Source organism: Musca autumnalis, unplaced genomic scaffold (assembly GCF_047663935.1).
Source record: "Musca autumnalis isolate F117 unplaced genomic scaffold, ASM4766393v1 scaffold_1, whole genome shotgun sequence".
Classification (NCBI taxonomy): domain Eukaryota; kingdom Metazoa; phylum Arthropoda; class Insecta; order Diptera; family Muscidae; genus Musca; species Musca autumnalis.
Window position 1 is genome coordinate 23,334,931 of NW_027411644.1, and position 27,873 is coordinate 23,362,803.

The window sequence follows — 27,873 nt, forward strand, 5'->3', positions numbered from 1 at the left end:
TCTGAAACCCGGCCAATCAGCTTTCTTGTGATTGACGAATGTGCGGCGTTCAGAGGTAATGAAGTCGGGTGGTCTGCTAATGGAGACAATTACGGGGAGATGGTCTGATCCAAGGGAAATGACGGGTTGCCAGGTAACGTCATTTGTCAGGCCAGGTGACACGATGGTTATGTCTGGCGAGCTGTGACACTCTCCTCTAATTCTGGTAGGGGCGTCCTCATTGACCGTGCAAAACGTAGAGATGTCAATCTGCTCAGCCAGCGCTATAACTCTCTGGTCGTTTCCGAGGGCCGAATGCGCATTAAAATCCCCCAGGACCAGACGATTATGACCTTCCAAAAGCGGGCTAATGTTAGGCACGTAATCTGAGATACAGCTATTTCTCGGCGGGATGTATAGGTTCAGCAACTCTATCTCGGCAGTTCCACACCTGACATCTACCCCCATACATTAAAACTAGTAGTGTGTTCTACCTTTAATATTATTATTAAAGGAATTGACAGAGACAACATTATATGATAGCATACTTTTGGGCAAATATAAACTAATTTTCGTCTGTTTACTGCTAAACGTTGAAACAAGAATGGGGTGTTTAGCAAAATTCAGTGGAATTAAAAATGAAAAAATAGTGCAAAATATTCGAATACAAGAAGAGCTTTCTAAAAAACCTTTTCTTTTTCAGACAAGAACTTAATTGTCAGGCAAAGTGGGGGGAGTTCCCCAATATTTCATAAAAACATGTTGAAATGGATCTCTTGTTGTTATCTAGCTTTGGTGGTCCCACTAAAATCGCATGTTGAATTAGATCTCTTGTTATCAAGTTTCTCCAAGATTTCTGCTCTGTTCCAGAACCTGCAAGAAGCTACTATTTTTTACTACAATAATTGGTCTGTTCCAGAACTGCAAGAATCTGCTAATTTTTACTATTTTTCCCGATAACATAAAGGAAAAAATGTTGTCGTAGTAAAAATAGTAGATTCTTGCAGGTTCTGGAACAGAGCAAATATTTTTTCCTTTATGTTATCGAAAAAAATAGTAAAAATTAGTAGATTCTTGCAGTACTGGAACAGACCAATATTTGAAGTACTTTCAAAAGTTTTTTTTATTATTTCAATCACATTTACCTTTGTTTATTTTTTCACAAATTATAATTTTTCTTGAGTTTGAATTATCAAAAAGAAATAAAAATATCGAATTATAACAAAATATTGCCTTATAAACACGCTTCTTCATAAAAACAACTTTTCTTTTTTTCTGCACGCTGCAAACTTTTTTGTTTTGACAAAAAAAAAAAATAGTTTATCATCGCAAAATGAGTAGTAAGTAATCAACAAATACCTTAAATCCTCATCCTCAATTCCTAATCTCCCCCTCTCCTCTCCCCTTTTAGAGATAGAAACAGCAGATTCCCAATGTCCGTCCACGACAATTTCTGACGTTCAATCTTCTTCTCAAGCAATTAATGAAGAACATTATAATTCCATAAATCTTAATGAACAATCGCCTCAAAATGACCAAAATTCTCCTCATTGTTCAAATAGTTTCAATAATAATGTTGGTGGTACTCATCATACTCATGATTTGGGTTCCATAAATGTACCAAGTCAAACACGCAATGATGGTGGTTGTAATACCGTTAATCCCAATTCCTTAACAAGCAAATTTCAAAATTCCCTTACAAATGCAAATTCTCAGCGTCAATCACAACGTGGTTCTGTTGCAGAGTGTATGGATAGTTGTAACGCCTCAAGGGCCACTGCCGCAGCACGCAATCCCTTAATTGGTTTGGGTTTATGTGGTGATGGTGTTGGTGGCTGGAAACCAATTAAACCCAAGACACAAAGAGGTGATGATTTCAATTTTAGTAATCGTGTTTTTTAACTATGAAAGACGACCTATTGAAGATCTTAACAGGGAATTAAATAAGGACCAAATCGTCCATTAGGAGGAGGACTTGAAGCTCTAGGTGATCTATTTAGAGACAAATTTTTGTGCTGTTTCTATTTAAAGAAACTCATTTGGAAAGTTAAACCTCTAAAATACCTTAACGTGGTGTTCATTTAAAAAGCCTTCATATCCATAGAAGTATGACCCTTAATATGACACCAAACTCTAGGTGATCATCTAGTTTTGGAAAACGTTTAAAGGAAATTTTTTGAAAGGTCTTTCCTCCTTTTTAAAATAATGCTTGTGAAGGTTTTCTATAGATATTAGAACAGAGACAAAATAAAATGATAGCATACTTTTAGGCAGACTGGAACTAATTCTCGACTGATTGCTGATAAAAGATCAAATAAGGTGGGTTCTAGGAAATTCAGTACAAATAATAAAAGAAACAAGTAAAAAAGTGTCAGTCGGCTTTGCCGACAGATATATACCCTCAGTCAATGTGAAGCGAAATTTTCACCTCCGGACAGATCGAATGTATTTAAGGTCTCTTCAGATCCTTTTTGGACATTTGAACTTGCCGACAAAAATGTGTATAAGGAATTAACTGCACTAAGACACAAATATTGGGGAGAAGTACCGAAAGTTGTGGACAGGTATTGTCCCATGAATCTAAGTTTGTATAAAATATGACGAAGACCAAATGTTGGACCAAATCGGTTGAACAGTTCGAGAGTTATCGTGGCCGCTACATATGGTGACATAGGGGGGTTTTTACACTTTCCGGGCTGTTTTCGCAAGAAATATGGACTTGCCCCTGAAACAACTTTTACCGTCGTAATGGAGGTAGCGAATGCAAATTGTTTCAACAAAAATCAAAGTGATTCGAGAGCAGGTCTTAAAGTGAACTTATCCGAAATTTTGTGTGGGAGGTACCAGAAGGAGTATACAAATATAGTCCACATTCGAACGTGATCTATATCTGGTAGATATATTAGGATGTGCAAAGTATAGATTACATCGGTCACTTCCTTCAAGAGTTATCGTGCGCAAAATTTTTCCGAACATTTTGAAGTTTTGTGGGGGAGGTACCTCAAGGAGTGGACCGATATAGCCCAACTTCGAATTTAAACTATGTTTTGATAAAATATAACAAAGGCCAAGTTTTGGACCGAATCGACAGATCCGATCGAGAGTTATCTTGCGCTCCAACCACTACACAAGGTGTCATAGGGTCTTTTTGCACCTTTCCGGCTATTTTCTCAGGAAGTATGGACTTGCGCCTGATGAAACTTGTACCGTCGTATTGGGGGGGAGTGAATACAAGTTGTTGCAACAAAAATCAAAGGGATTCGAGAGCTGGTCCTAAACTGTACTTATCCGAAAATTTGTGTGGGAGGTACCCGAAGGAGTGGGCCGATTGAGTCCATATTGGAACCTCATCTAAGTCTGGTAGAAATTTCACGATGTGCAAAGTATGGACCAAATCGGTTACTCCCTTCAAGAGTTATCATGCCCACAAATTTTCCGAACATTTTCGAACTTTTGTGGGGGAGGTACCGGAAGGAGTGGACCGATATAGGTCATCTTCGAACTTAAACTAAGATTGGACAAAATATTACGAAAACCAAAATTTGGACCGAATCGCTTGATCCGTTCAAAATACAATACAGGGAATACAAGAAGGTACTGAGGCCTGTAAGCAATTTTTAAAACATTTCCTTATTCAGAAAAGAACTCTTATACCTAAAACTCTATCGGATCTTCTATTTACCTCTTGAAGGTCTTCTGTAGATATTGGAACTCCTTCCTATAGTAAGATAACTTATAATTTTGTTTAAATTCCTTGCAAAGAAGACCACATAGAATACTTATTATTTTCAATCAATAGAGACATAGGAGAAAGGTCTAATGAGAGAATATTTTGTAATGATCTGATATGGAAAGAAGACCACTGAAGGAAGAAAAGTTTTTACGGCAAGTGATCCCAAAAGTTAGTCTAACAATAGAGGGGAACAAGTGTCGTTTAGGGGCACCTCTCGGATCGGGCTGAAATTTTTACCATAGGTAGCCCTTGGGCCCCTGAACACAACGATATATAATTTCCCGGGGGAAAGTCCATACTTCCCGAGATATGTGTCTTGACATTTCGGAAATTTCGTACTTGTAACACTTTTATGTTGTTTATGGGCACCTCTTGGATTGGACTGTCATTTTTACAGTAGATAGCCCTTGGCACACTGAACACAACGATATATAGCTTTCCGCGGGGAAGTCCGTACTTCCCGAGATATGGGTCTTGACATTTCGGAAATTTCGTACTTGTAAAACTTTTATGTTGTTTATGGGCACCTCTGGGATCGGGCTGAAATTTGTACAGTAGATAGCCCTTGGCACACTGAACACAATGATATATAGTTTTCCGGGGGAAAATCCATAATTCCCGAGATATGTGTCTTCACATTTCGGAAATTTGGTACTTGTAACACTTATGTTGTTTATGGGCACCTATGGGATCGGGCTGACATTTTTACAGTAGATAGCCCTTGGCACACTGAACACAACGATATATAGCTTTCCGCGGGGAAGTCCGTACTTCCCGAGATATGTGTCTTCACATTTCGGAAATTTGGTACTTGTAACACTTATGTTGTTTATGGGCACCTCTGGGATCGGGCTGACATTTTTACAGTAGATAGCCCTTGGCACACTGAACACAACGATATATAGCTTTCCGCGGGGAAGTCCGTACTTCCCGAGATATGGGTCTTGCCGCCATTTTATACTTCCTCTTAAGGACAGGGACAAAAGTGGGCTACGCGATAAAAACTTTCTTTTAAATTGAAAGTGTTCTTAATTAGATGGCCTTCGGCCGGGGATTAAAGACTTTCTCCTATGGGCAAGGACAAAAGTGGGCTACGCGATCAAAACTTTTTTTTAAATTTAAAGTTTCCTAAGTAGCCGGCTTTGACCAGGAATTTAATACATTCTCGCGTGCATAAAAGTACTATCCATAAGCTTCATAACGATGCCCATATTGCCCACGTTAGAATTGTAAAATGTCAAGACCCATATCTCGGGAAGTATGGACTTCCCCCCGGAAAATTATATATCGTTGTATTCAGGATGCCAGGATGTAAAAATTTCAGCTCGATCTGAGAGCCAAAATCCTTCTATAGGTGATAATGTCTCTCAACGGTTTCATGTGTCGGAATCTCATAAATGTTATTTCCCCCTATCCAGGCAATTTGCCATTGTGGAGATGAGCGAAAATGGAAAGCACAACTCTCGTCCTCCACTCAACGTCACAAAGGTGGCTAGCAATCAAGGAGAAGAATTGTAAAAGGACCTACCGACAATCCTATGAGTATCTTTATAGGTTCTATGATGATGATTGAGAAGGATTTTAGGAAGATTGTGGTCATGTACCCACGCGCATATGTTCCCACAACATCCCTCCGAAGAGCCAAGGCTGCTCCCTCCACTTTGAGGATATTGACGGAGAGTCAGCCTGGCCTTCCCAAGTCACTGGCCCCGGAGGAAGCACGGGAACAGGATGCAGTAAGGCAGATGGGGCCTACAAAACCAAAGATTTTGGGTGCACTCATATGAGAGAAGTCTCCCTTGTCCATTCGAGAATTGTTATACCCTCCGCCTTTAGGCTAGAAAGGGAGGGTATATACACTTTCATACGGGCAAAATGTGCCTCATCGAAATAATGGTTTTAGACCCCAAGTATGTTTGGACGAAATGTGTTTCAGACAATTTGGAGTTGATTGAGCAATGTCCGTCTGTCTGTCTGTCTGTCTGGCTGGCTGGTGCACACGATAACTCTCGAACGGATGAACCGATTCGGTTAAAATTTTGGCTTTCGTAATATTTTGTCCAAACTTAGTTTAAGTTCGAAGATGAGCCATATCGGTCCACTCCTTCCGGTACCTCCCCCACAAAACTTCAGAAATGTTCGGAAAATTTGTGGGCATGATAACTCTTGAAGGGAGTGACCGATTTGGTCCATACTTTGCACATTGTGAAATTTCTACCAGACTTAGATGAGGTTCTCAATCGGCCCACTCCTTCGGTTACCTCCCACACAAAATTTCGGATAAGTTCAGTTTAGGACCTGCTCTCGAATTGCTTTGATTTTTGTTGCAGCAACTTGTATTCACTTCCCCCCATAGGACGGTACAAGTTTCATCAGGGGCAAGTCCATACTTCCTGAGAAAATGGCCGGAAAGGTGCAAAAAGCCCCTATGACACCTTGTGAAGTGGTTGGAGCGCAAGATAACTCTCGAACGGATCTGTCGATTCGGGGTCCAAAATTTGACCTTCGTAATATTTTGTCCAAACATAGTTTAAGTTCGTAGATAAACCATGTCGGTCCACTCCTTCGGGTACCTCCCTCACAAAAATTCAAGGGAAGGGAGTGACTGATGTAATCCATACTCTGCACATCCTAATATATCTACCAGATATAGATCAGGTTCGAATATGGACTATATTTGTGCACTTCTTTGGGTACCTCCCACACAAAATTTCGGATAAGTTCACTTTAAGACCTGCTCTCGAATCACTTTGTTTTTTGTTGAAGCTATTTGCATTCGCTACCTCCATTACGACGGTAGAAGTTTTTTGCAGGGGCAAGTCCATATTTCTTGGGAAAACAGCCCGAAAGGTGTAAAAAACCCTATGGCACCATATGTGGCGACCACGATAACTCTCGAACTGTTCAACCGATTTGGTCCAACATTTGGTCTTGGTAATATTATAACCAAACTTAGTACGGGTCCTCAACTTTCGCTACTTCTACCCAATATTTAAAAAATATCACTAAAATGTTAGGACGATATCACTTGAATGGGGCAACCTAATTTGGTCCAAACTTTGGATCCCCTAATATTTTATCAACATTTAGTTTAACTTCTAAAATGGCCCATATCGGTCCTACCTAAGGGTACCTGCCCTACAAAATTTCAACATTTGTGTCTTAGTGCAGTTAATTCCTAATCCACATTTTTGTCGGCAAGTTCAAATGTCCAAAAAGGGCCACCAAATTCTGAAGAGAACTTAAATACATTCGATCTGTCCGTAGGTGAAAGTTTCGCTTCGCATTGGCTGAGGGTATATATATGTCGGCAAAGCCGACTGACACTTTTCTACTTTTTTTTTTTGAACGTCCACCAACCGTATGTTGTCCACCAATCATCTTCCAAAAATGCTCGTTTTCGTCTGAGGGCTTCCCAAAGAATATTCTTCAAAAATCTACGATTCGTGGTCTAATATTTCCTCGGGAATAAGGTGTTCGTTTCACATATAAAAATTGCTTCTTTAACATGACTCTGGTATTGTCAGCGTCTTAGTCTCCTTTTCTTCAGAAATACTTCTACTTCCCTTCATATTTTTGAATGTCTTCTCTACCCCGTCTGTCTCTTATTAGCATTTTAGTTACCATTTTCAGATTATTTTGTTATTTCCTTGTACTAATTTCCACCATATTTCTTCCCTTTTCTCTGTCTCTCTTTTCAGATGGTAATCCAGTCACCGGTGAAGGTTATACCAAGAACAATGATTTCTCAAATCATACACCCAGCATGAATGGTGCCAATCAAGTCATCAATAAAAATCGTATTCCCCCAGGTAAGATATAAGTGATGGCAACCCTGTTAAAAAAATTAATGCTAATGTTTTTGTTTTTCTCTTCCCCCCAGGTGGTTTCTCTTCGGGTCTCTGGTAAATGTCAGTCGGTCTGTCAGTGTGTTGTCTTGTTTGCGTTATAATCAACTAAATTAAGGATTTCATCACTCTCTCCCTTGTCACAAGAACAACAACAGCAACAACAACAACTTTTTAGCAATCAACGACAAAATTATGTCAAAGAAGGATTTTTCTACTAAAAAAAGCAGCAAAATTAACAAAATACAGATCCACACATGACAAATGGAGAGTAAAAAAACACTGAAAAATCGAGAGAGAGAAAAATGAATTTTTAAGAGAAACACACCCATTATTATCATAAAGAAGATAACAACAAGCGAAACCAACTACAACTTTGCTGCAACAACAAACATTTTTTTTGAAAATAACAACAACAAAAAAAGCAAAATCCAAAACAAACTTTTAAAAAGGGAATAGTAAGAAATACAACTCTAGGACACAAACCGTCACAAATCTGTAATAATCATCAACAACAACAACAGGAAAAATTTTAAAACATTTAACCATAAAAAAACTCAAAACAGAAAAAATGTAAAAGGGAAAGCATTTATCACTCTTAAGGCGCCTCTCATCATCATAATACATCCATCCCCCCCATGCAGGAAAATGGAATCATCCTCACTATTTCCCACTATTTCCACTTCAGACTCAGTCTGGCTGTCCCTTCATTACTCTTAAAAACAAAGAAAGCAACCTTTCGGAAATTAAACAGATATCACAAAATTGTTTTTTATGCAGATTTTAGCATAAAATTATATAATTTTAAACGAACCCAAAACGAAATATTACTATCTTTTAAAAATACAATAACAATAACTGTTGCTTCAAAAAAAAAAAAAAATACTAAAACTAACATTAAAACGAAAGGAAAACATTTTGCAAATCAACCCCCAAGCGAAACACTTAAAACGAATTTTCTTTGTATTAGTTTCAAAAATACAAAGAAAACCAAACTTTGCAAAATTGTTTTTTTTAAAAAGTTGTTGTAATGACCCCAAAACATAAATTGCTTTCTAAATTTCCAACTACCCTTTTATTGTGTTTTTGTGTTTGGTTTAATAATTTTGTGGCCTTTCTAAATTTTTGGTGGCTTTTTTAGATTTTCAAAAAAAAGAACATTTGGTTTAACAATTTTTATTTCTCTTAAAAACATTAAAAAGACACCAAATCCATCATTAAAACTCATTACAACATCCAAAAAAATATATAATTCACTCATCTCACTCACAACCACATACATTTATAATCATTTTTTAAAAAATATATTTGTCAATATATTTTACTTGTATTTTGAATATGTTTTTTTTAACAATCATCAACTTTTGTCCCATTACTCTATACTACACATACATATATTTTATTATATACTTATATTATTATAATAATAATAATTGATAATCATTTAATCTTAATTATTACTTTTTTACATGAAAATTTTTTTGTAATGGATTTCTTTTAAGTTAATTTGTAACTACTATCCCTCAAAAACCAATAATCTTGCTCATATTTATGTGTATTTTTCCAAATTTCAGTTCAATAATTCTTTTCTCTTGCTTAAAAATTGTATTTGTAACAATAATTATTACAAAAAAAAAACAAAATATGATAAAATTGTCATTGTCTCATTAGTTTCGAAAACTACTAAGAATTAAAAATTTAAAACAATTTAGGAACAATAATAATAATTATATATCCATACATATAACATACCACCCCCACTTAACTCCATCATAAATCAGCAACAACACACACCCCCCAGAAAAAAATGGAAGGAAAAATTCAACACACTCAATTGTAAAAATTTAAGCAGTAATTTAAACAAACAAAAATAAAAGTTTAATAAAAAATTTTCTTATATAAAAATAAAAAAAAAAATTGTTTTTATTTATGTGAATTTGAATACAAACGTAAGTATAATATGAAATCTTTAACATGAAGGAAGGATAGGCAAATTTTCTCCAAGAAACTGGCAAGTTTTCAGAAACAAAACTCTCAAAATTTGCGTAAAAAGCCATTATCAATATAGAGTAAAAAGACACACCTATTGTTTACTATAAGAAATAGCTATTGTTAAAAAATATCTGTTCGATTTTGTAGTAAAACCGCCAAAACGGCAAAATTTCAGTTAAAAAAACGCTAACTTAACAACACTGTTTATGCAAATTTCAACCAAGTGCAAAACCGAAAAATACTAGGCGCCCAGAAATGAAAGGAGGTTGATTTTGTTTTCAAACTTAACAAATTCAAAGCATACTTTTAGGATGAAATTAGAAACCATAATAAAGGCGTGTTTACACAGCTCCCAACAATGCAAAGCACACTTCTAGGCATAATTTGCGAATGGTTTATAGGGAAATAAAAAAAGTTCGCACCGCATTTGAACTAAAATTTATATTTTTATTAAACTAAAAACAATTCTACATATGAAATTCATACATATTAGCATTATTACAATTAAATTATTTAATAACATTATAAATATTTATTTTTTTACTTTTCATTTTTATCGCCATTAACAACAGTATCAGCCTCTTTTGTTTTAGATTCGGTAGCAATTGGAGATTCCAATTCAATAGTTACCGGTCCATCATTTTGTATATGAACCTGCATATAGGCACCAAATTTTCCATCTGAAATAAAAATAAAATTTTTTACAATCAGTCAAAACTTAAGATGTGCCAATGTTTTGGAAACGAAATAAAAACAGCAGAAGTACAGAAATTTTTCCTCTGGATTCGCAACACAAATTTGTATAGATTCTGAATGATGTGTTTAAAAATAAAGGGGCAAAAAAAATCTACAATATAAACACAACGCAGTGCTGCATAAATATACATATATTCAAAATCCATTGCAGATATTGGCAACATCATAAAAAGACGAAGTAAATATGATTGGCAACACTGACATTGTCAAAAAAGAGACGTGTCATTTTGCTGCATTTATGAACGCATACATTGCTTTACTTTGTTCACTTTTCGTTTTTTTATGCCCTCAGCATTTATGCTAACGAGGGTATATACACTTTCATACGGGAAAAATGTGTCTCATCGAAATAATGGTTTTAGACCCCAAGTATGTTCGCACGATAACTCTCGAACGGACCAACCGATTCGGTCCAAACAAAATTTGGCTTTCGTAATATTTTGTCCAAACTTAGTTTAAGTTCGAAGATGGGCTATATCGGTCCACTCCTTCCGGTACCTCCCCCACAAAAGTTCGGAAAATTTGTGCGCCAGATAACTCTTGAAGGGAACAACTGATTTGGTCCATACTTTGCCCTTCGTGAAATGTGTACCAAACATAGATAAGGTTTCAATATGGACTCAATCGGTCTACTCCTTCGGGTACCTCCCACACAAAATTTCGGAAAAGTTCAGTTACGGCCATCTCTCGAATCGCTTTGATTTTTGTTTTAGAAACTTGTATTCACTGCCCTCCATACGACGGTACAACTTTCATCAGGGGCAAGTCCATACTTCCTGAGAAAAAAGCCTGAAAGCTGCAAAAAAACCCCTATGACACCGTGTGAGATGGTTGGAGCGCAAGATAACTCTCGTACGGATTTGCCGATTCGGTCCAGAATTTGGCCTTAGCAGGGGCCTAATTCTCGCATACGTGATCGAGTTATTTCGATCGATATTTTCAGTATTTGGATTACGGCGTCCGTTGTCGAATACACTTTCGAGTGGAATCTTGCGAGTTTTTGCCCGCCACACATTTGCTGTCGAAATTACTATTTTTGTGGCAAAAAACGAACTTTAATGGAACATTTTGCAATAAAACTAATCAAAATCACATACTAATGACTTTTTCCAATAAAATGAGTAAAAAAATAGACAAAAGGTGACTGTTTCTTAAAAATTAAAAATATATTTTCCAATGCCAGAATGTGATTTTTATATTTTTACATAGTGGAATTTATTTCGGGTCACTATTACTTTTAATTTTTCACAATTTTCTATTATTTTATACAATTCTCATGCTTTCATTTCGTTTCAACGCGCACAACAACTTGTTTGTTTGTAATATTTTGTGTTTATCATATGTTTCGCCGTTCGATAACCGTATGTATCGATAACTTTTTTAAATAATTTCGATCGTATAAGGGAATCCAAAAATTTCGATCGTTCGTAATTTGTCTTCGAACAAAAACTCGCTCGATAACGGATGCGAGAATTAGGCCCCTGTATTTTGTCCAAACATAGTTTAAGTTTGAAGATAAGCCATATCGGTCCACTCCTTCAGGTACCTCCCCCACAAAAGTTCAAAAATGTTCGGAAAAATTGTTCGTACGGTAACTCTTGAATTGAGTGGCCGAATTGGTCTATACTTTACACATCCTAATATATCTACCAGATATAGATCAGGTTCAAATATGGACTATATTTGTCCACTCCATCCGGTACCTCCCACACAAAATTTCGGATAAGTTCAGTTTAGGACCTACTCTCGCTTTGATTTTGTTGTAGCAACTTGTATTCACTGCCCCCCATACGACGGTATAAGTTTCATCAGGGGCAAGTCCATACTTCCTGAGAAAATAGCCTGAAAGTTGCACAAGACAAGCCATATCGGTCCACTCCTTCAGGTACCTCTCCCACAAAAGTTCAAAAATGTTCGGAAAAATTGTTCGTACGGTAACTTTTGAAGGGAGTGGCCGAATTGGTCTATACTTTACACATCCTAATATATCTACCAGATATAGATCAGGTTCAAATATGGACTATATTTGTCCACCCCTTCCGGTACCTCCCACACAAAATTGCGGATAAGTTCACTTTAAGACCTGATATCGAATCACTTTGATTTTTGTTGAAGCAACTTGCATTCGCAGCCTCAATTACGACGGTAAAAGTTTTTTTAGAGGCAAGTACATACTTCTTGAGCAAACAGCCCGAAGAGTGTAAAAACCCCCTATGGCACCATATGTTGTGGCTGGAGATCCACTTCCATAACGGTCAATGACGATCCATTCCTTTTAGTATCTCTTCCGCAAAACTTTTGATCTTTAATCCTAATCAACAATTTTGTCGGTTCAGACGCCCAACATTTTTAAAACCCCTTAAATACATACATACGTATTTTGGGGAAAAAAATTGTTTCTATATACACAGGCTGAGGGTATATCTCTGTCGGCAAAGCCGACTGATACTTTTTTACTTGTTTGAAAATAAATTTATTATATTAAATAATTACCACAAATCCGCCATTTGTAATTGTTTTTATGTATTTTTCTTATTTTCTTCGCAAATGTCAGTTGGCATAACGGTACTATAGAAATGTCAATTGTTGTGCAGCAGAAGTGGAAACACTACACAAATTTTTCAATTACTGCGCAATGTGACGTGTCGCGTGACATTTATGAAGTCGCGACGATGTCTATAAAAAGACGTACTGCATTTATGAAGTCACGACGATGCACTATGTCGCGAGTTCATATTAACTGTGGCCAAAAATAGAAGAAGTTGTCGTAGGTGCATCAATTTTGGTACACGTACCTATTATTGACTTACAATCTTCAGGACAAAAATTTGGGTTGGTCGGTCCACGTTTTGATATAGCCCCCATAGAACCGTACCTCCCGATTTTCGGTATTTTGAATGTTTAAGACACAACGACCAACCGAAAGTATTCAAATTTTGTGGTTAGTCTTCGGCAGAGGTATCAAACATTCCAACAGAGAATTGTGGGCTTAGGTCCACGTTTTGATATAGCTCCCATATAACGGTACCTCCCGATTATCGGTATTTTGAAGATTTTTGCCTCATTATTTCACCGAAATTGCTGAAATTTGGTATTTAGTCTTCGCAGGAGGCATTATACCTTCACCATGAAATTTGTCTGCATAGGTCCACGCCTTCATATAGCCCCCATAGGACGGTACCTCCTGATTTTCGGTATTTTGGAGGTTTTAGCCTGATTATCACACCGAAATGGCTGAAAATCGGTATTAAGTCTCCGTTGGGGGACTTATAACGTTCCACCAGAAATATGTCGGTATAGGTCCTCGTCTTCCTATAGCCCGCATAGAACCGTGCCTCCTCATTTTCGGTGTTTTGAGTGTTGTGGCCTCAATATCCACCCGATATGACTGAAATTTGGTGTTTAGTCTTCATATTGTTTGTGAGCATATTGAATATATCAAACTCTTGACTTTATATATGAGAAATTTCCTTTAAAAAAATTTTTGACCGATTAGTGGTCAAAAAACGGTCATTTTTTTGTAAAAAATCGAATTTTGATATTCGCTGTTCACAATTTTTTTAAAAATTTATATTTTTAAAAATTCTCTCGTTTTAAAGCAAGACTATTAGGTACTTAATAAGCTCACAAAAATATATGATGATCGGTTCATTCGTTTTCGGGCTATAGCCAACACCGCAAAACGATTTGTTAAAAAAGGGGGTATCCTCTCAGTGAGGTGGTCGCTGAAAAAGAGAAGTGACACATTCGTCTGCAAACCTCTGCAGCTGGGACCTTTATATATTTGAAGTACTCACTTTTTACTACTCATACAGCAAAAAATATCGATATACACTTTTATACAATTTTTTTCCCACTCCACTCAATTTAAAATTTGCTTCAGAAAATTAATAAACTTAGTAATACATGTTTGGGTAAATGTAAACACCATATGATTAATATTTACATGCAAGCAAAGGTGTAGCCAAGTTTATTACATCCCAGGAGAACTTAGGAACCATTTTTGCAGCGACCGTTACTTTTAACTTTTAAATATTAACGCATAATATAATTTATTAATTTTAGAAAAAAACACACAAAAATACGTATTAACTAAAATTGTCAGATTTAAATCCTCATATAGCAAAAACTACTTCACGTATCAGTACCAAAATTCAGATTCTTCTTAATTAATATCCCAGAAAAATAAATTGGAATTAGTGCAATGTGGACTAGTTCTGTCACGGCATGTTTTGATGCAGTTCAACCGGAGTCGTGAAAAAGGCACTCCAGTACTCACATTTTAACCGCATTTGGATGCAATCCAAAGAATCACATCCACTTGTCACATTTCAACAACATCCGAATGCAGTTCAGCGGAGTCGTGAAAAAGGCACTCCAATTCCTCACAATTTAACAGCATCCGGATGCAGTCCAAACGGAGTCGTGAAAAAGGCACTCCGTTCGCTACATTTTATTAGCAGTTGTTAGAGATCCCTACACGTACATAAATCAGTTTGTACATCTCTACATTTTGCAAAAAGAGATAAGCGTGTTAACATTTCCAAACATTTGTTAATACAAACTAAATAATATTTAATTTGTTAACATTTTTACGGTAACTCACGAGAAGAAAATTTCCGAATGGAGTGCTGTTGGAGTACATGTCGAAATCTTAACTGGTGATGGGAAGGCAACCCATTTAGCAAATGAAGTAAAAACAGTTCAACTTGGAACAAATGGAGAGCGGAGGAAACACGCATGTTGCGATTGAATTCAATGGAGAATTTTCATAATTTGTGTTAATGTAATAAAGTTCTTAATATTTTTGTTTTACACAAATAATAAATGCATTTTATTTGTTCTGGCATATTTTGTAATGGCTTGCACAATTTCCGCAGAATGCCTGTATCAAAACACGTGCTTTGGACTGCCTCCTATTCTACCCCAAAGGGTTAGTTAAAATGCAATGCCAAAGGGTCAGTTAAAATGCAGTGCCAGAGGGTCAGTTAAAATGCAATGCCAAAGGGTCAGTTAAAATGCAGTGCCAAAGGGTTAGTTAAAATGCAGTGCTTTGGAGTGCATCTTTCAGTAGTCACGCTCTTGTAAAAATCATCAGTGAAAATGCATAATTTGATGCACATCCAGATCACTTGTACATATGATTTAACTGCATCTTTGGAGGCAAACATTTTGCTGGGATGTTTTCTATCACTCCCCATCAATAAATTTGTTCAACGAAGTATTTAGTTTTTACCATTTTTGGCCAGGGTCGTGACACTGTGCGATGTCAATTGACGAATCATACTGCATTTATGAAGTCAGACACTTTGTAAATGGTGGACTGTCGTATGTACTTTGAAAGTACAAGATTGATATTACCGATTACGATGATACGATTACACTATGCAACACTGAAAATGCAAACAACTTCTAATATGCATTTTTTGAAAGTACATATTTAGTCTACAAAAACCCTAGTAGGGTTTTGTCCTGTCAGATCCAGTTCGGATTTTATGGCCTCATCTAAACCGGGCTAAATCTACACTTTTTTGCATTTATCAGACCTTTATCTCAGAAACGAATAGGAATTTGGCCTTGCTGTCTTTAGCAATATTGTAGCCCTTAACTAGTAGAACTTATCTTTTGAAAAAAACACATAAGAACAACTCCATCTAGGGCATCAACATCTATAACATACAGAGAATTATTTTACATTATTGCTGAAATTCTGGTCAGTATCGGCTAAACTATTGGGAGTTGAACCAAGTAACCTTTTGCAAAAATCTTCCAAATAAAGTTCTCAACAATTCTTTAGAACGTTCTAAAACTCTAAAATGCTTACTTCATGTTGTTTCAGCGGTATTTTGCATCATATCTTTTACAACACGTATTTCAAACACAGTTCACACCAAGAGTTTATTCTCGCATTACGGATTTCACTACATTATTGACATTTTTATTAAATCGTCGTTGAAAAATGTACTGAAAACAACAGCATAGAGGCATTTTACAACAATAACATGTTCTGAAGAGTTGTGTATTACATTCCAGGGAATATTTCTCCAAAAGAAAATATTTAGAAAAAATTAACTGTTTTGGAGATACGGTGCGAAATGTATAACAATTGTGGAATTTTTGCATATATTTTAAAATTTGAGACAATAAATGTAGTTTTTCGAGTTCATTATTTCTCCAAATATTTTATTCATGTCCTTATCTACAAATTTGCTTCAGAGGTCAGAAGAAGATTCGCATTGGTTTCAGAGATATAGCGCCGAATTTCTTTAAAAACTCAATATTTAACCGTGTTTAGATGAGGCCATAAAATCCGTGCTAGATCTGACACAACAAAACCCAACTAGGGTGTCTTTTCGTTTGGGTCTGTACTTTCAAAAAATTCAGTTCGAATTGTTTGCACAAGATTACCTTAAAAATGTTTCACAGTGTTATTAGCTGTGGGTTTTGTAATATGCTGGACACTAAATATTACACATCCACTCTGGTGGATGAAACACTAGCGTCTATTCGGATAAATTCTTTACAACCAGTGTCAAAACATTGACGATCAAACAAATGAAAAGAGAATATATTTAATACAACTGTCCGAAAATGACGCCTCCACAAGAAACATGTGATAGAGAATTGAGGAAGCAGAACTTTGGGGCAGAGACATGGGAATCTACGCTAGCATCATGGAATTATTTGTAATATATTTATTAGGGCAAGAAGGCTTTCGTGTTACAAGTGAAGAAATAAATAACAAGTAAAAAAGTATCAGTCAGCTAATTCACCCAGACTGATGGGGTTCATTTTGAAATCAAAACTATTTTGATTTTCATCAGTCTTGGAAAACTCACACATACATTCTCAAAATTTCAAAAATTTACACATCCCAGTTGTTCGGGTAACTAGGGAATAACTAGCAATTTTGCTGGCTACTGGTAAACACCCCTAGTTACCGCCCAATCTACTCGCAATGTTATAGACTGGTGAATTTAACATGGGGATGTCATAGGAAGGGGTCTATTGCCCCCTCACTGCATTACCAGTAACCAGGCAATTCGATAGTCTTGGGAAACTCAATTGTCCCTTCATTGCATTACCAGTAACCAGTTAAATCGATAGTTAGAAATGATAGCCAAAATCACTAGTATGTTTTGATCAGCTAAATGGGTAAATGCTTAACGTGTAACGAATATTATATCAGTTTAAAAAATATAATTATAACAGTTAATCTGTATATGCGCTAACCACGCTTTATTTAATTACATGACGTGTATATACATACATATATCACAAAGGACAATTTAATGTTAATCTTTTGATTCTTGTTATTGAAACTTGTGTGTGAATCCATGAACTAGAACTGTATATTTGGTCCTGGGAATGTTCATCTCAAGTGTCCTTCAGATAATTCAGAAGTACCTGAAATAAAATGTGCAAAATGTAATGAGATAATAGAAAAATCTATTGTCCCAAAAATAGCGATACTTACCAAATATTCTTCTGTTCTTCACGTTTGTTGTATCTTCATTTAACAAACAAATTTTCCACATAAACACATCAAAATACGTCTTTTATAAATTCAGAAAAAAATTAAATTAAATTGACATTTTTTCTATTTTGTTTTCAAAAAGAGAAATAATAATTTTGAAAAGAGATTACAAGAGAGAAACGTTGTTGATTACATTATCCATCGGTAGTCTATAAAATAGTCAATATATTACACTCCGCATTACCAGTAACTAGTGAATTGACATGGTAGGCAGGGAAGCCCATTTCCAGTGACAAAAGCAGGCTATAGGCTATTTTGTGTGCCATTTTTGGGTGTAAAGTAACTAGGATCATTGAGTAACTAGTTACATAACTATGTCAAAGTAGACAATTGCTATTTATTGAACAACTGGGATACTACCATAAATGCTGGCAGTCAGACTGACTAAAGCGCCCCATACACTATCAAATTTTGATGTCAACATTTGTAGTAGTATGTGTGCATTTTTCAAAATATGAGAATGTGTGTGTGAATTTTATGGATTGAGGAAAATCAAAATAGTTTTGATTTTCAAAATGAAACCCAGTCAATCCGATGAATGTGGTTTATTTTCAAATTGTCAAAAAGCAATTATGGTAAAAAAGAACATTGTGTTTGTGAAGAAATAAAAAAAATTTAAGTTCATTAATTTTTAGAGGAAAATATGAAGATTTCGATTGCAGATTGAAGGCTGATTGAATGCTTTGCTACACACTTATCAAGCACACACGTACGTAAGGGGTTCATCGGCTTGGCAATCAAATTTGATAGTCTATGCCATGCTTAATGAGTGGGGGCCTTAAAATCTGCCTGAAAATTATTTGTATTTACATTTTTGTTGATTGACATTTGTTAATAAATTACTTTTGTAGAAACATTTTTTTGTATTTTACGTTGATCCTTTAGATTTTTTGTGATTAAATGTTTATCCGCATTGTGTTAACAAATAAGTATATCCGTGTTGTGCTAAAATATAACTGCCGGTGCCTAAAAAATATAAAATAGTGTTAAAAGACAAAAAGACATTGAACTTCATCTGAAGAAGTTTCAGGATGGGTGACATACTCAAATAGCGGTAGAAGTGAATGCGAACAAAGTGAAAGTGACGAAACTGCGACGTATCATACACATCCCCTAAGGGACACGGGAGATTTCTCTCATATCAATGAGTGCACCCCGATTTATTTTCGCTTAGTGATATGGGACCTACTTGTTATCGCCGAATCCGAACGGCGTGTTTAACGACACCACTTGTATACAAATTGTTCATGGTTCATCAGGAAACGTCGTCTGCATTATGCTGAGGGATATTTTGCCACCGTTGGAAAGTATGATGTTTTTGTCTGACCTGAGAATCGAAACCGTGCATACAGAGTGCAAGGCGCACAATTATTGCACAAGGAACTAGAGTTGGGTAATATAGTTCCTAGTTCCTTGTACTAGTTCCAAAACGTATGAGCAACATCATGAAATATAACGTGTGCTGTTAAGTATACGCAGTTTGTTCAAAGAAAAAAATGTGGGCCATTGGAACTGCGAAGTGAACTAGATAGTTCCATATAGTTCCTTTGGCACAACTCTACAAGGAACGCTATATAAAGTAAGTTCAATTTACAAAATTAAATGAAAATATCATCACTAAATTTATACTTTTGATAGATGCCGCAACTCTAACGATACATTCATTCAAGACTGCTCGAGAAAAATCGTATAAAGATGCGAAACAATTATAACACCAAAAACGTAACTGTAAATATACATAATTATTTTAATAATACCATAGAGTGAAAACTTAAATCACTAATCAACTTATATTAAATTAAAAATAACAATGATAAAATACACTACACATTTTGTTAATTTATAACTAAATCTCAAAATATGAACTGCATTTATAAAATTGTAATAAAAAATGTAAAAAATATATCACCAATATTTTTGAAAATTTAACATAGCTGAAGCCAAGGTTTACCCTTTTAGAACACGCGACTCGTGATTGTATATTATACAAATTAAATACTTTTGGATAAAATGAAATGTTTTTGGACGTGGCAAAAAATATTGGCCTTAAAAGATAATTTGCGTGGAAGCTGTGGCTATATTTATGTTAAAAAATTGGTGAAAATGGGTTGAAGCCACCATGTCTTTTTTTGTTTTCTCTGGATTTGTGAGTAAACCACACTTCTCTCGAGTTTCCTGTCAAAGTAAAAGCAGAAGCAAACTAAATAAGGAATATCTCTCTAGGGAAGTACTTTTCAAAATTTCGTCTGCTTCTACCATTAAATGATGCTGACATTTTGAAGCCAGATTTACAGTGTTTTTTGAAATTTTCTTCTAATTTCATTCCGCAAACAGGTTTTTAAAAAAACCATATATAGGATTGTAGTACTTGCGATTCTGAGTTATTTGATATGAATATTGTGAATGTAGTCTGCACAGATTCATAGAAATCTGCATCCAAATGCGAAAATTTTGTGCGAACATTTTTCTAAAAATCGTATTTTTCGGGCCTAATTTTAACTATTGTCATTCGATTTCTTCGTACTTGATTGCACATTTTAGTTTTTTACGTTCCTGATCCAATTAATCATTCCCCGTGAAAATCCATCTACTAAAACGCGAGTTACAAGAAATTCCAAAGTAGAAAAATCATCTAAAATTGTTTTTGGAAATATCGCGTAGTTCGTCACGTTTTCTACGGTTCGTTTCCACTGCAATGAAAAGACTAGTACAGCATCTTCGTTTTAGCGGAAACAGAGATTTGAAAACTTCACTGATAAGGGAGCTACATTCATTTTATCCGAAAAAATAGTGTGTGATGCTACATCCACGGTTCTCGATTGATCGTCTTGAAATAGATATATTTCGATATAGATTTTCATGGTGAACACTGAAATCGGATGCGGACAAAAATTGTATGCACTTTGCGCAAACTAGCGATATTTTATAGGTTTTTTAGTGCTTTGATGCAGCCGATGCTACATCTTAGCCTCCAAATTAAATTTCGAAAAATGTATACAAATTAAAAGATATGGTCTTGCTGTACATGAAAATCACATGCGGACAAAATGATTTTGATAATTTACACGTATTTTAAAATGCATATAAATTAAAATGGGTTATTTGACCTCTGTTTCCATTTCAGAAGCTTTGAGATATATCCTCATCAACCCAATTACCTTCCCTAATGGGAAAGCTTTAATATGAATGCCAATAAAGCAAAATCCGTCTATTTTATTGGGAGATTTAAGCAAAATGAAGGAAGTATTCCTATAGATTTTTACAATATTTTCTACTACATAATGATGTGTAAAAATATTTTGTCAAATAAAAAAAATATTTTTTGGCCAAAATATGTGATTTTTTGGCTGTAACATCAAAACTATAACACCAATATGTACGATTGTAGTCTCATTTGATTCGCCGTGAAGTTTTGATCCACAACAAATTTTTAGTTAATTTTATGACCACTAAATGGGCCTTAATTTTGAAAAAAGTTGACTTATATTCAATAATTTATCAATTTTATGTACATTCCGCGAATTCTGTGTAACATTTTGCAGGTATTATGCAATCTACTCGCTGAAGTCACTTCGAGAGAACTTTTTTGTAACAATTGTGCTCATTAAAATAATTAGCGTTTTTATAATATTTTCTTTCTTAAAAAGCGAAATAAAAGCGCCATAACTTTTGTCCGCAACAACCAAAAATTGGCTCGCGACCAGATTCATACTGGGAATTTTTTTCTTAACCTACATATCAAAAATCGTTGATGTAGCGCGAAAAAAATTTATCCTTTTTTTCTGAAATGGAATATGAAATATTTGACAATATTCGTGATATATGTAAGCTTGTTTTACTATTACAAGGGTAAGCTTAAGATAATATTAATTGCATAAGCTTATTCTACAATTACAAGGGTAAGCTTATAAACAAGGGTTCCGTTTCGATTTTTCTACAATTATGACATAAGCTTTTAACAACAAATTTCTCAAGTCTTTTATAAGCTTAAGGCTTATGTTGGTAAGCTTATTATAATATAATTCTCAAGCTTTTTTGGTATGTTGGGCAGCCACTATATATGGTGCCATAGGGGGCTGTTTGCTAAAAAAGTATGGCCTTGCCCTTGAAAAAAATTTTACCATCGTAATTGAGGCAGCGAATGCAAGTTGCTTCAACAAAAATCAAAGTGATTCGATTGCAGGTCTTAAAGTGAACTTATACGAAATTTTGTGTGGGAGGTACCGGATGGAGTGGACAAATATAGTCCATATTTTAACCTGATCTATATATCTATATTAGGATGTGTAAAGTATGGACTAATTCGGCCACTCCCTTCAACGAACACTTGCGAACATTTTTGAACTTTTGTGGGGGGGGGGGGGTTACTTGAAGGAGTGGACCTATATAGCTTATCTTCGAACTTATACTAAGTTTGGGCAAAATATTACTAAGGCCAAATTTTTGGACCGAATCGGCAGATCCGTTCGAGAGTTATCTTGCGCTTCAACCACCTCGCACGGTGTCATGGTGGTTTTTGCAACTTTCAGGCTATTTACTCGGGAAGTATGGACTTGCCCCTGATGAACCTTGTACCGTCGTATGGGGGGCAGTGAATACAAGTTGCTAAAACAAAAATCAAAGCGATTCGAGAGCAGGTCCTAAACTGAACTTATCCCAAATTTTGTGTGGGAGGTACCCGAAGGAGTGGACCAATTGAGCCCATATTGGAACCTCATCTAAGTCTGGTAGACCAAATCGGTTAATCCCTTCAAGAGTTATCGTACGTACAAATTTTCCGAACTTTTGTGGGGGAGGTACCGGAAAGAGTGGACCGATATAACTAAGTTTGGACAAAATATTACAAAAACCAAATTTTGGACTGAATTGGTTGATCCATTCGAGAGTTATTGTGCGCTCCAGCCAGACAGACAGACGGACGGACATTGCTCAATCGACTCCAAATTGTCTGAAACACATTTCGTCCAAACATACTCTAAACCATTATTTCGATGAGGCACATTTTGCCCGTATGAAAGTGTATATACCCTCGTTAGCATAAATGCTGAGGGTATAAATATTGGGATTTATTCTGAACTTAGTTTCCCCGCGAGTTTTCTGAGTGAAAAGACAAAACTCGCGTGGAATTTTCGTTCAGAATAACTCCAATTGAATAAATCCTGATCTGCAATCAATAATTATACTTTGCTTAGTCAGGAGACTGACAATATTCGAATCGAATATAAGAGTCCTCAAAAATAAGAACAAAGCTGCCACGACGGAATAAATGCAGTATATTTAAGGAAGGTGGAAACAAACGTGGTGGTGCCAACGTGGTGCAATGGTATGCACACCCGCCTTGCACGCTGAAGGTCGTGGGTTCGATTCCCCGGCCTGGCAACATCAAAACACTTTTCAAAGGTGGCAAAATACCCCTCAGTAATGTTGACGGCATTTCCTGAGTATTTCAGCCATGTAAAACTTCTCTACAAGTGGTGTCTTAGGACACGCCGTTCGGACTCGGCGATAAACTGTAGGTCCCATATCACTGTGCTAATATGAATCGGGGTGCACTCATTGATATGAGAGAGGTCTCCCTTGTCCCGTATGGGATGTTTGTGGAACAATTATATTATAACAAACGTGGTACAATGGTAGGTACTCCCACCTTGGACACAGAATGCCCGGGTTCCATTCACAGAACACACATCATGTAAGTTCGGAACGGTGACAGAAATGTCCCTCAACGTAATATGGATATTTCTGGAGCATTTCAGCCCTGTAAAAACATATTTTCGAGTGGTGTATAATTGAACTAATTTGAATTGGAGGTGCACTCATTGATATGAGAGTAATCTCCCATGTCCCTTCAGGTACGTTTGTGAGAACGTATATATCACTATATATAATGGTACAAGGTATATCTCTGAACAACCATAGAAGTTCATTGGTGATATTTCTTCTATAGAAAAAAATCCATTGGTGACGCCGAAAATGTCTGATATAGATGTAGATGTTTTGAAAAAAAATATTACGATGTGAAGAGTTTCGAACAAATCTGATACTCAATTCATATCTTATCGTGCCCATCAGTCATTTTAATTGGTGCCTGCTGGGTTTTCTAATGCTTTCGGATCAATGCCTCAGGATGTATGGTTGATTTCTTCGAGAGTTATCGTGCGCTCCAGCCAGACAGACGGACGGACATGGCTAAATCAAGTCCATATTGTCTGAAACGCATTTCATCCAAACTTACTTGCGGTCTAAAACCATTATTTCGATGAACTAGACTTTCACATTTTGGTTGTATCAAGGGGTCGATTATGGATTCAAATTCAATCAAGAAGTGTAGATTTTAATGCAGAAGTAGAAAATTGTATCACTCAATTTTCTGTGGGCAATGCAACTAAAGTTGGATTGCTATCCATAATCGACCCCGAGATCCTATATATATAACCTTGTCAGCCTAAAGGCTGAGGGCAGGTTTAGGAGGGTCATTTTGTTTAATTTAACTATTAATCATAATTATTAATTTAATAATCTACAAAGAATCGGCTTTTCATTCCTTTTATAGAGAACAATAAAAGCACTGACGACGATATAAAAAGTTTATATCTAAGTGAACATTTTGGAAATGACAAAGAGAGACTTCTATCTAATTGCATGATATTGCACAAGATATGGAATCTTTCTCTTATCGAACTAGCATAGTACAACACCTGTGGGATAAGAAAACTAACATTGCGGAAAATCAAGAAGTGTTCTTTAAACCCACTGCCAGAAATATTTTAGTTATCAGGAATTGATTGATCGTTGACAGTCTATATGACGATCAAAAAGATTAGAGTAAGACACAATGGAAGTGTCTACAGCAAGTCGGCCTGCTATTGCAGTTATTTGGTAAGATCTGTTGGGAACATAAAACAGTTTCAGAAAATCATTTTGTTAGGAGAGTCATACTGATCGATCATATTCCTCAAAGCCAACAATTCCCCACACGTATGTCATCTATTCAAACCCAAAACGAAATCAATAAATACATACCTTTTATTTTTGTTGCATCATAGGATTTACCCAAACGTTCCAGAAATGTTTGATACAGCTGTTGAGCCTTATCTCCTTGCATTGCCAAGTGAAAGTCGGGTTTATTGCCTTTTAATCTATGATATAGAGTAAATTGTGAAACACACAATATATCTAACTTTTCATCCTGTACACTCTTCTGCCAGCGTTTGCCATTGGCATCCTCAAATAAACGTAATGATAGCAATTTACGTGACCTAATGGTAAAGACGAGACACATCAATCATGGAAAGTTTTAAGTGAAGATGTAGTACTTACAGATATTCAACATCTTTTTCGGTATCGCTGTGCGTAATTCCAACCAGTACACAAAGTCCTCTTCCGATGGAACTAATTAACTCCTCATTTACTGGAAATTTGTGGTCACTTTAAAATTTACAATAATTACATATAAAATACAAATGAAGTTATTTTTAGGCAAGTATTCTATTTAAAAATACCGATAACAAATTTATTCGTGTATGTTAAGCTATTAATTTACGGTGTAATGTAATTCAGAACGAATTTTGGATACACCCTACCACGAAGAAACCCTAAAACCAAACCTTTAAAATGCCACAAGACGGCAGTATGTGGGGTCTATAATATTAAAACAATCTTTTCGAAAATTTGGAGGGAGAGAGTTTTTAAAAAATCCAAAGATGACATAATTTACGTCTAATTCCACTATACCCACGAACGTAAAATTGTTTTTCCAAAACTTTCGTAATCCGCTCGCATTCTAGATTTCGTCCAGATCAATCATGCAGGAATAAAAACGGGGGTATGCAAATACCACCAAATGGTCTCTAGCCGGCGCAATAGGAGACGAGCCAGTATTGTCAGCACGGTCGAGGTAACTAATTGTGGTCTTTGACAAAAGCTGTAAACTGCTCTCATATGAATCGTATGCTCCTTAAAATAAGGGAACGATTTCGGAACTCCTTCCTTTACCGACCCACCGCTGAAAATTATGAAAAAATTACCACAGATAGTGCTTTTTATCCCGATTCCAACCATGTATTGCTTTTGTTGCGGAAATGTATACTTCCCGAGTTATGGGCCTCCAAAGATACACAAAGGCCCTAACCTATAACTTTGGCAAAACATCGCAGAAAATTATGAAAAAAAGATTCTTAGATTCTTGCACGTAAAGGAAAATAGTTGATGTTGGATAACTGTATAAATGGGATGGTCAGCAACTATACACTCCAAGCTAACCGGCTTCTATTTGCTCTTCTGTTAGTTTCCACGCTCCAAAACACATGGGACGAGAAACTGCCTCAATCACCGACAAGTTTGTTTTGACTTGATCACACAAAAAAATCATTATTATCGGTACTTTAAAATAGACGTTTCGCCTAACATACCTGTAACTTTAGCCGAGGTAACTTTCTGCACAATTGCTTTCATTTTTGTCTTCTATTTTTATGATTTAATTAATTAATTTGTTTGTTATTTCACGCACTTAAGAAGATACGAACGATAAATGAGCAAAATCAACAAAAGTCCTAATGTTTCTAATTGTCAAAAGACGGCATAGACATGCAACAGGGTGACTCAGAATAAGCACTTGTTATTAATACAAAAACGCAAAATTATTAATGAAATGTTCAAAAAACAGTTGACAACACTGTTGCTATCGGTAGAACTCATGGTACAATAATACAGGTAGCATTATCATGTCAGCTGATGGTAACATCCCAGCAAAATTAAATGGAAGTGATTCCATGTGAAATCATGATTTCACTGGTTCTTTTGCATGAGTGCGAAAGGAGTCGTGAAAGATCCCATCTTTTTCATCGAATTTTCATGAGTGCAATTGAAGTCGTGAAAGGTCCGATCTTTTTCATCGAATTTTCATGAGTGCAATCGAAGTCATGAAAGATCCGATTTTTTTCATCGAATTTTCATGAGTGCAATTGAAGTCGTGAAAGATCCGATCTTTGTCACAATATTATCATGAGTTCAAATAAATTGATAAGTAACCGACAATAAATTATCAAATACTCATATACCCGAATAATTGTGTACTTGCAAAAGTAATTGTTAAAATGAAAATAAAAGTCAGATGAAAGTGGTCGATAGTGGCAAAATTTATATATTTTAATTAAAAATACAATGTAAATTGATATAAAACAAAAGAAAAATATATTTTGTGTTTGGAAACCTGTTTCGTTTTGTGGATATTAAAAAGAAGTATGAAAAAGACCCGGTCTATAAACCACGAGCTTCCCCAGCCGACCAACACCGATATAGTAAAACATATCGAGCTGCAATTATTGGGTTGGTTGGGCCATGTTAACAGGATGGATAAAGATGCCACCGGCATATGAATACGAGCCATTTGACGTTATGCGACCCGAGGGAACAAAACTCCAATGGAAAGATCACGATATCACAAGCATGGCATGCAAAGTGAGAGAAGCAAAGTAGGAGATCGGTAAAATAAGTATAAAAGAGACCATAACGTGGTAACTATTACAGGATAAGCTTTTTCTTTTGAAATAAAATAACAGAATTCAAATTTATACTAGATTTCCCAAACGATGAGCTTGGTTCAGAGATTGACACATAATTTATCGAATATTGGAAAAACGGAACCCCCAAGTTGAAAGAAGTATCTTGCAGCCATCGGAAGAGATAAATATGATATTGCAGATAAATATAATATATAATTTTGAAAATTACATACAAAATAAAGAAAAATAACATCTGGCGATACAAATCATCTGCGCATTGTATTCTTATTAATTCAACAAATTACATAATTGTATTGCGAATTTTATTTCTGATTGGCAAAAATCCGGATCCAAAGCATTGGTGCAAGAAGCCATGACGATGAACTGGTGCAAGAAGCCATGACAATGAACTGGTGCAAGAAGCCATGACAATGAACCGGTGCAAGATGCTATGACAATGAACTGGTGCAAGATGCCGTGGCAATGAACTGGTGCAAAATGCCATGACAATGAACTGGTGCAAAA

General features: G+C 35.8%; 2 protein-coding genes across 13 annotated transcripts in view; one reads left to right on the forward strand and one right to left on the reverse strand.

Annotated features, from left to right (window-relative positions):
* The window catches only part of Jupiter (microtubule-associated protein Jupiter), a 363,629-nt gene extending 355,539 nt beyond the window's left edge, over nucleotides 1-8,090 (forward strand). For 4 of the 12 annotated variants that reach the window (XM_073969909.1, XM_073969926.1, XM_073969898.1 and 1 more), the window contains 4 exons: nucleotides 1,299-1,319; nucleotides 1,391-1,846; nucleotides 7,414-7,524; nucleotides 7,596-8,090. In XM_073969909.1, the coding sequence (XP_073826010.1) occupies nucleotides 1,299-1,319; nucleotides 1,391-1,846; nucleotides 7,414-7,524; nucleotides 7,596-7,621 (614 nt within the window). In that variant the 3' untranslated portion in view covers nucleotides 7,622-8,090. The remainder of the gene's footprint in view (nucleotides 1-1,298; nucleotides 1,320-1,390; nucleotides 1,847-7,413; nucleotides 7,525-7,595) is intronic. The other 8 variants (XM_073969944.1, XM_073969981.1, XM_073969938.1 and 5 more) reach the window with 2 other exon arrangements.
* Nucleotides 8,091-9,978: 1,888 nt separating this feature from the next.
* Nucleotides 9,979-26,408, reverse strand: Dtd (D-aminoacyl-tRNA deacylase). Its single transcript, XM_073970085.1, has 4 exons — nucleotides 26,257-26,408; nucleotides 25,166-25,256; nucleotides 24,869-25,104; nucleotides 9,979-10,232 (listed from the first exon to the last, which is right to left on the reverse strand). Exons 1-4 carry the CDS (start codon nucleotides 26,297-26,299, stop codon nucleotides 10,093-10,095), a joined length of 510 nt encoding a protein of 169 aa, XP_073826186.1. The 5' UTR covers nucleotides 26,300-26,408; the 3' UTR covers nucleotides 9,979-10,092.
* Nucleotides 26,409-27,873: the final 1,465 nt, after the last annotated feature.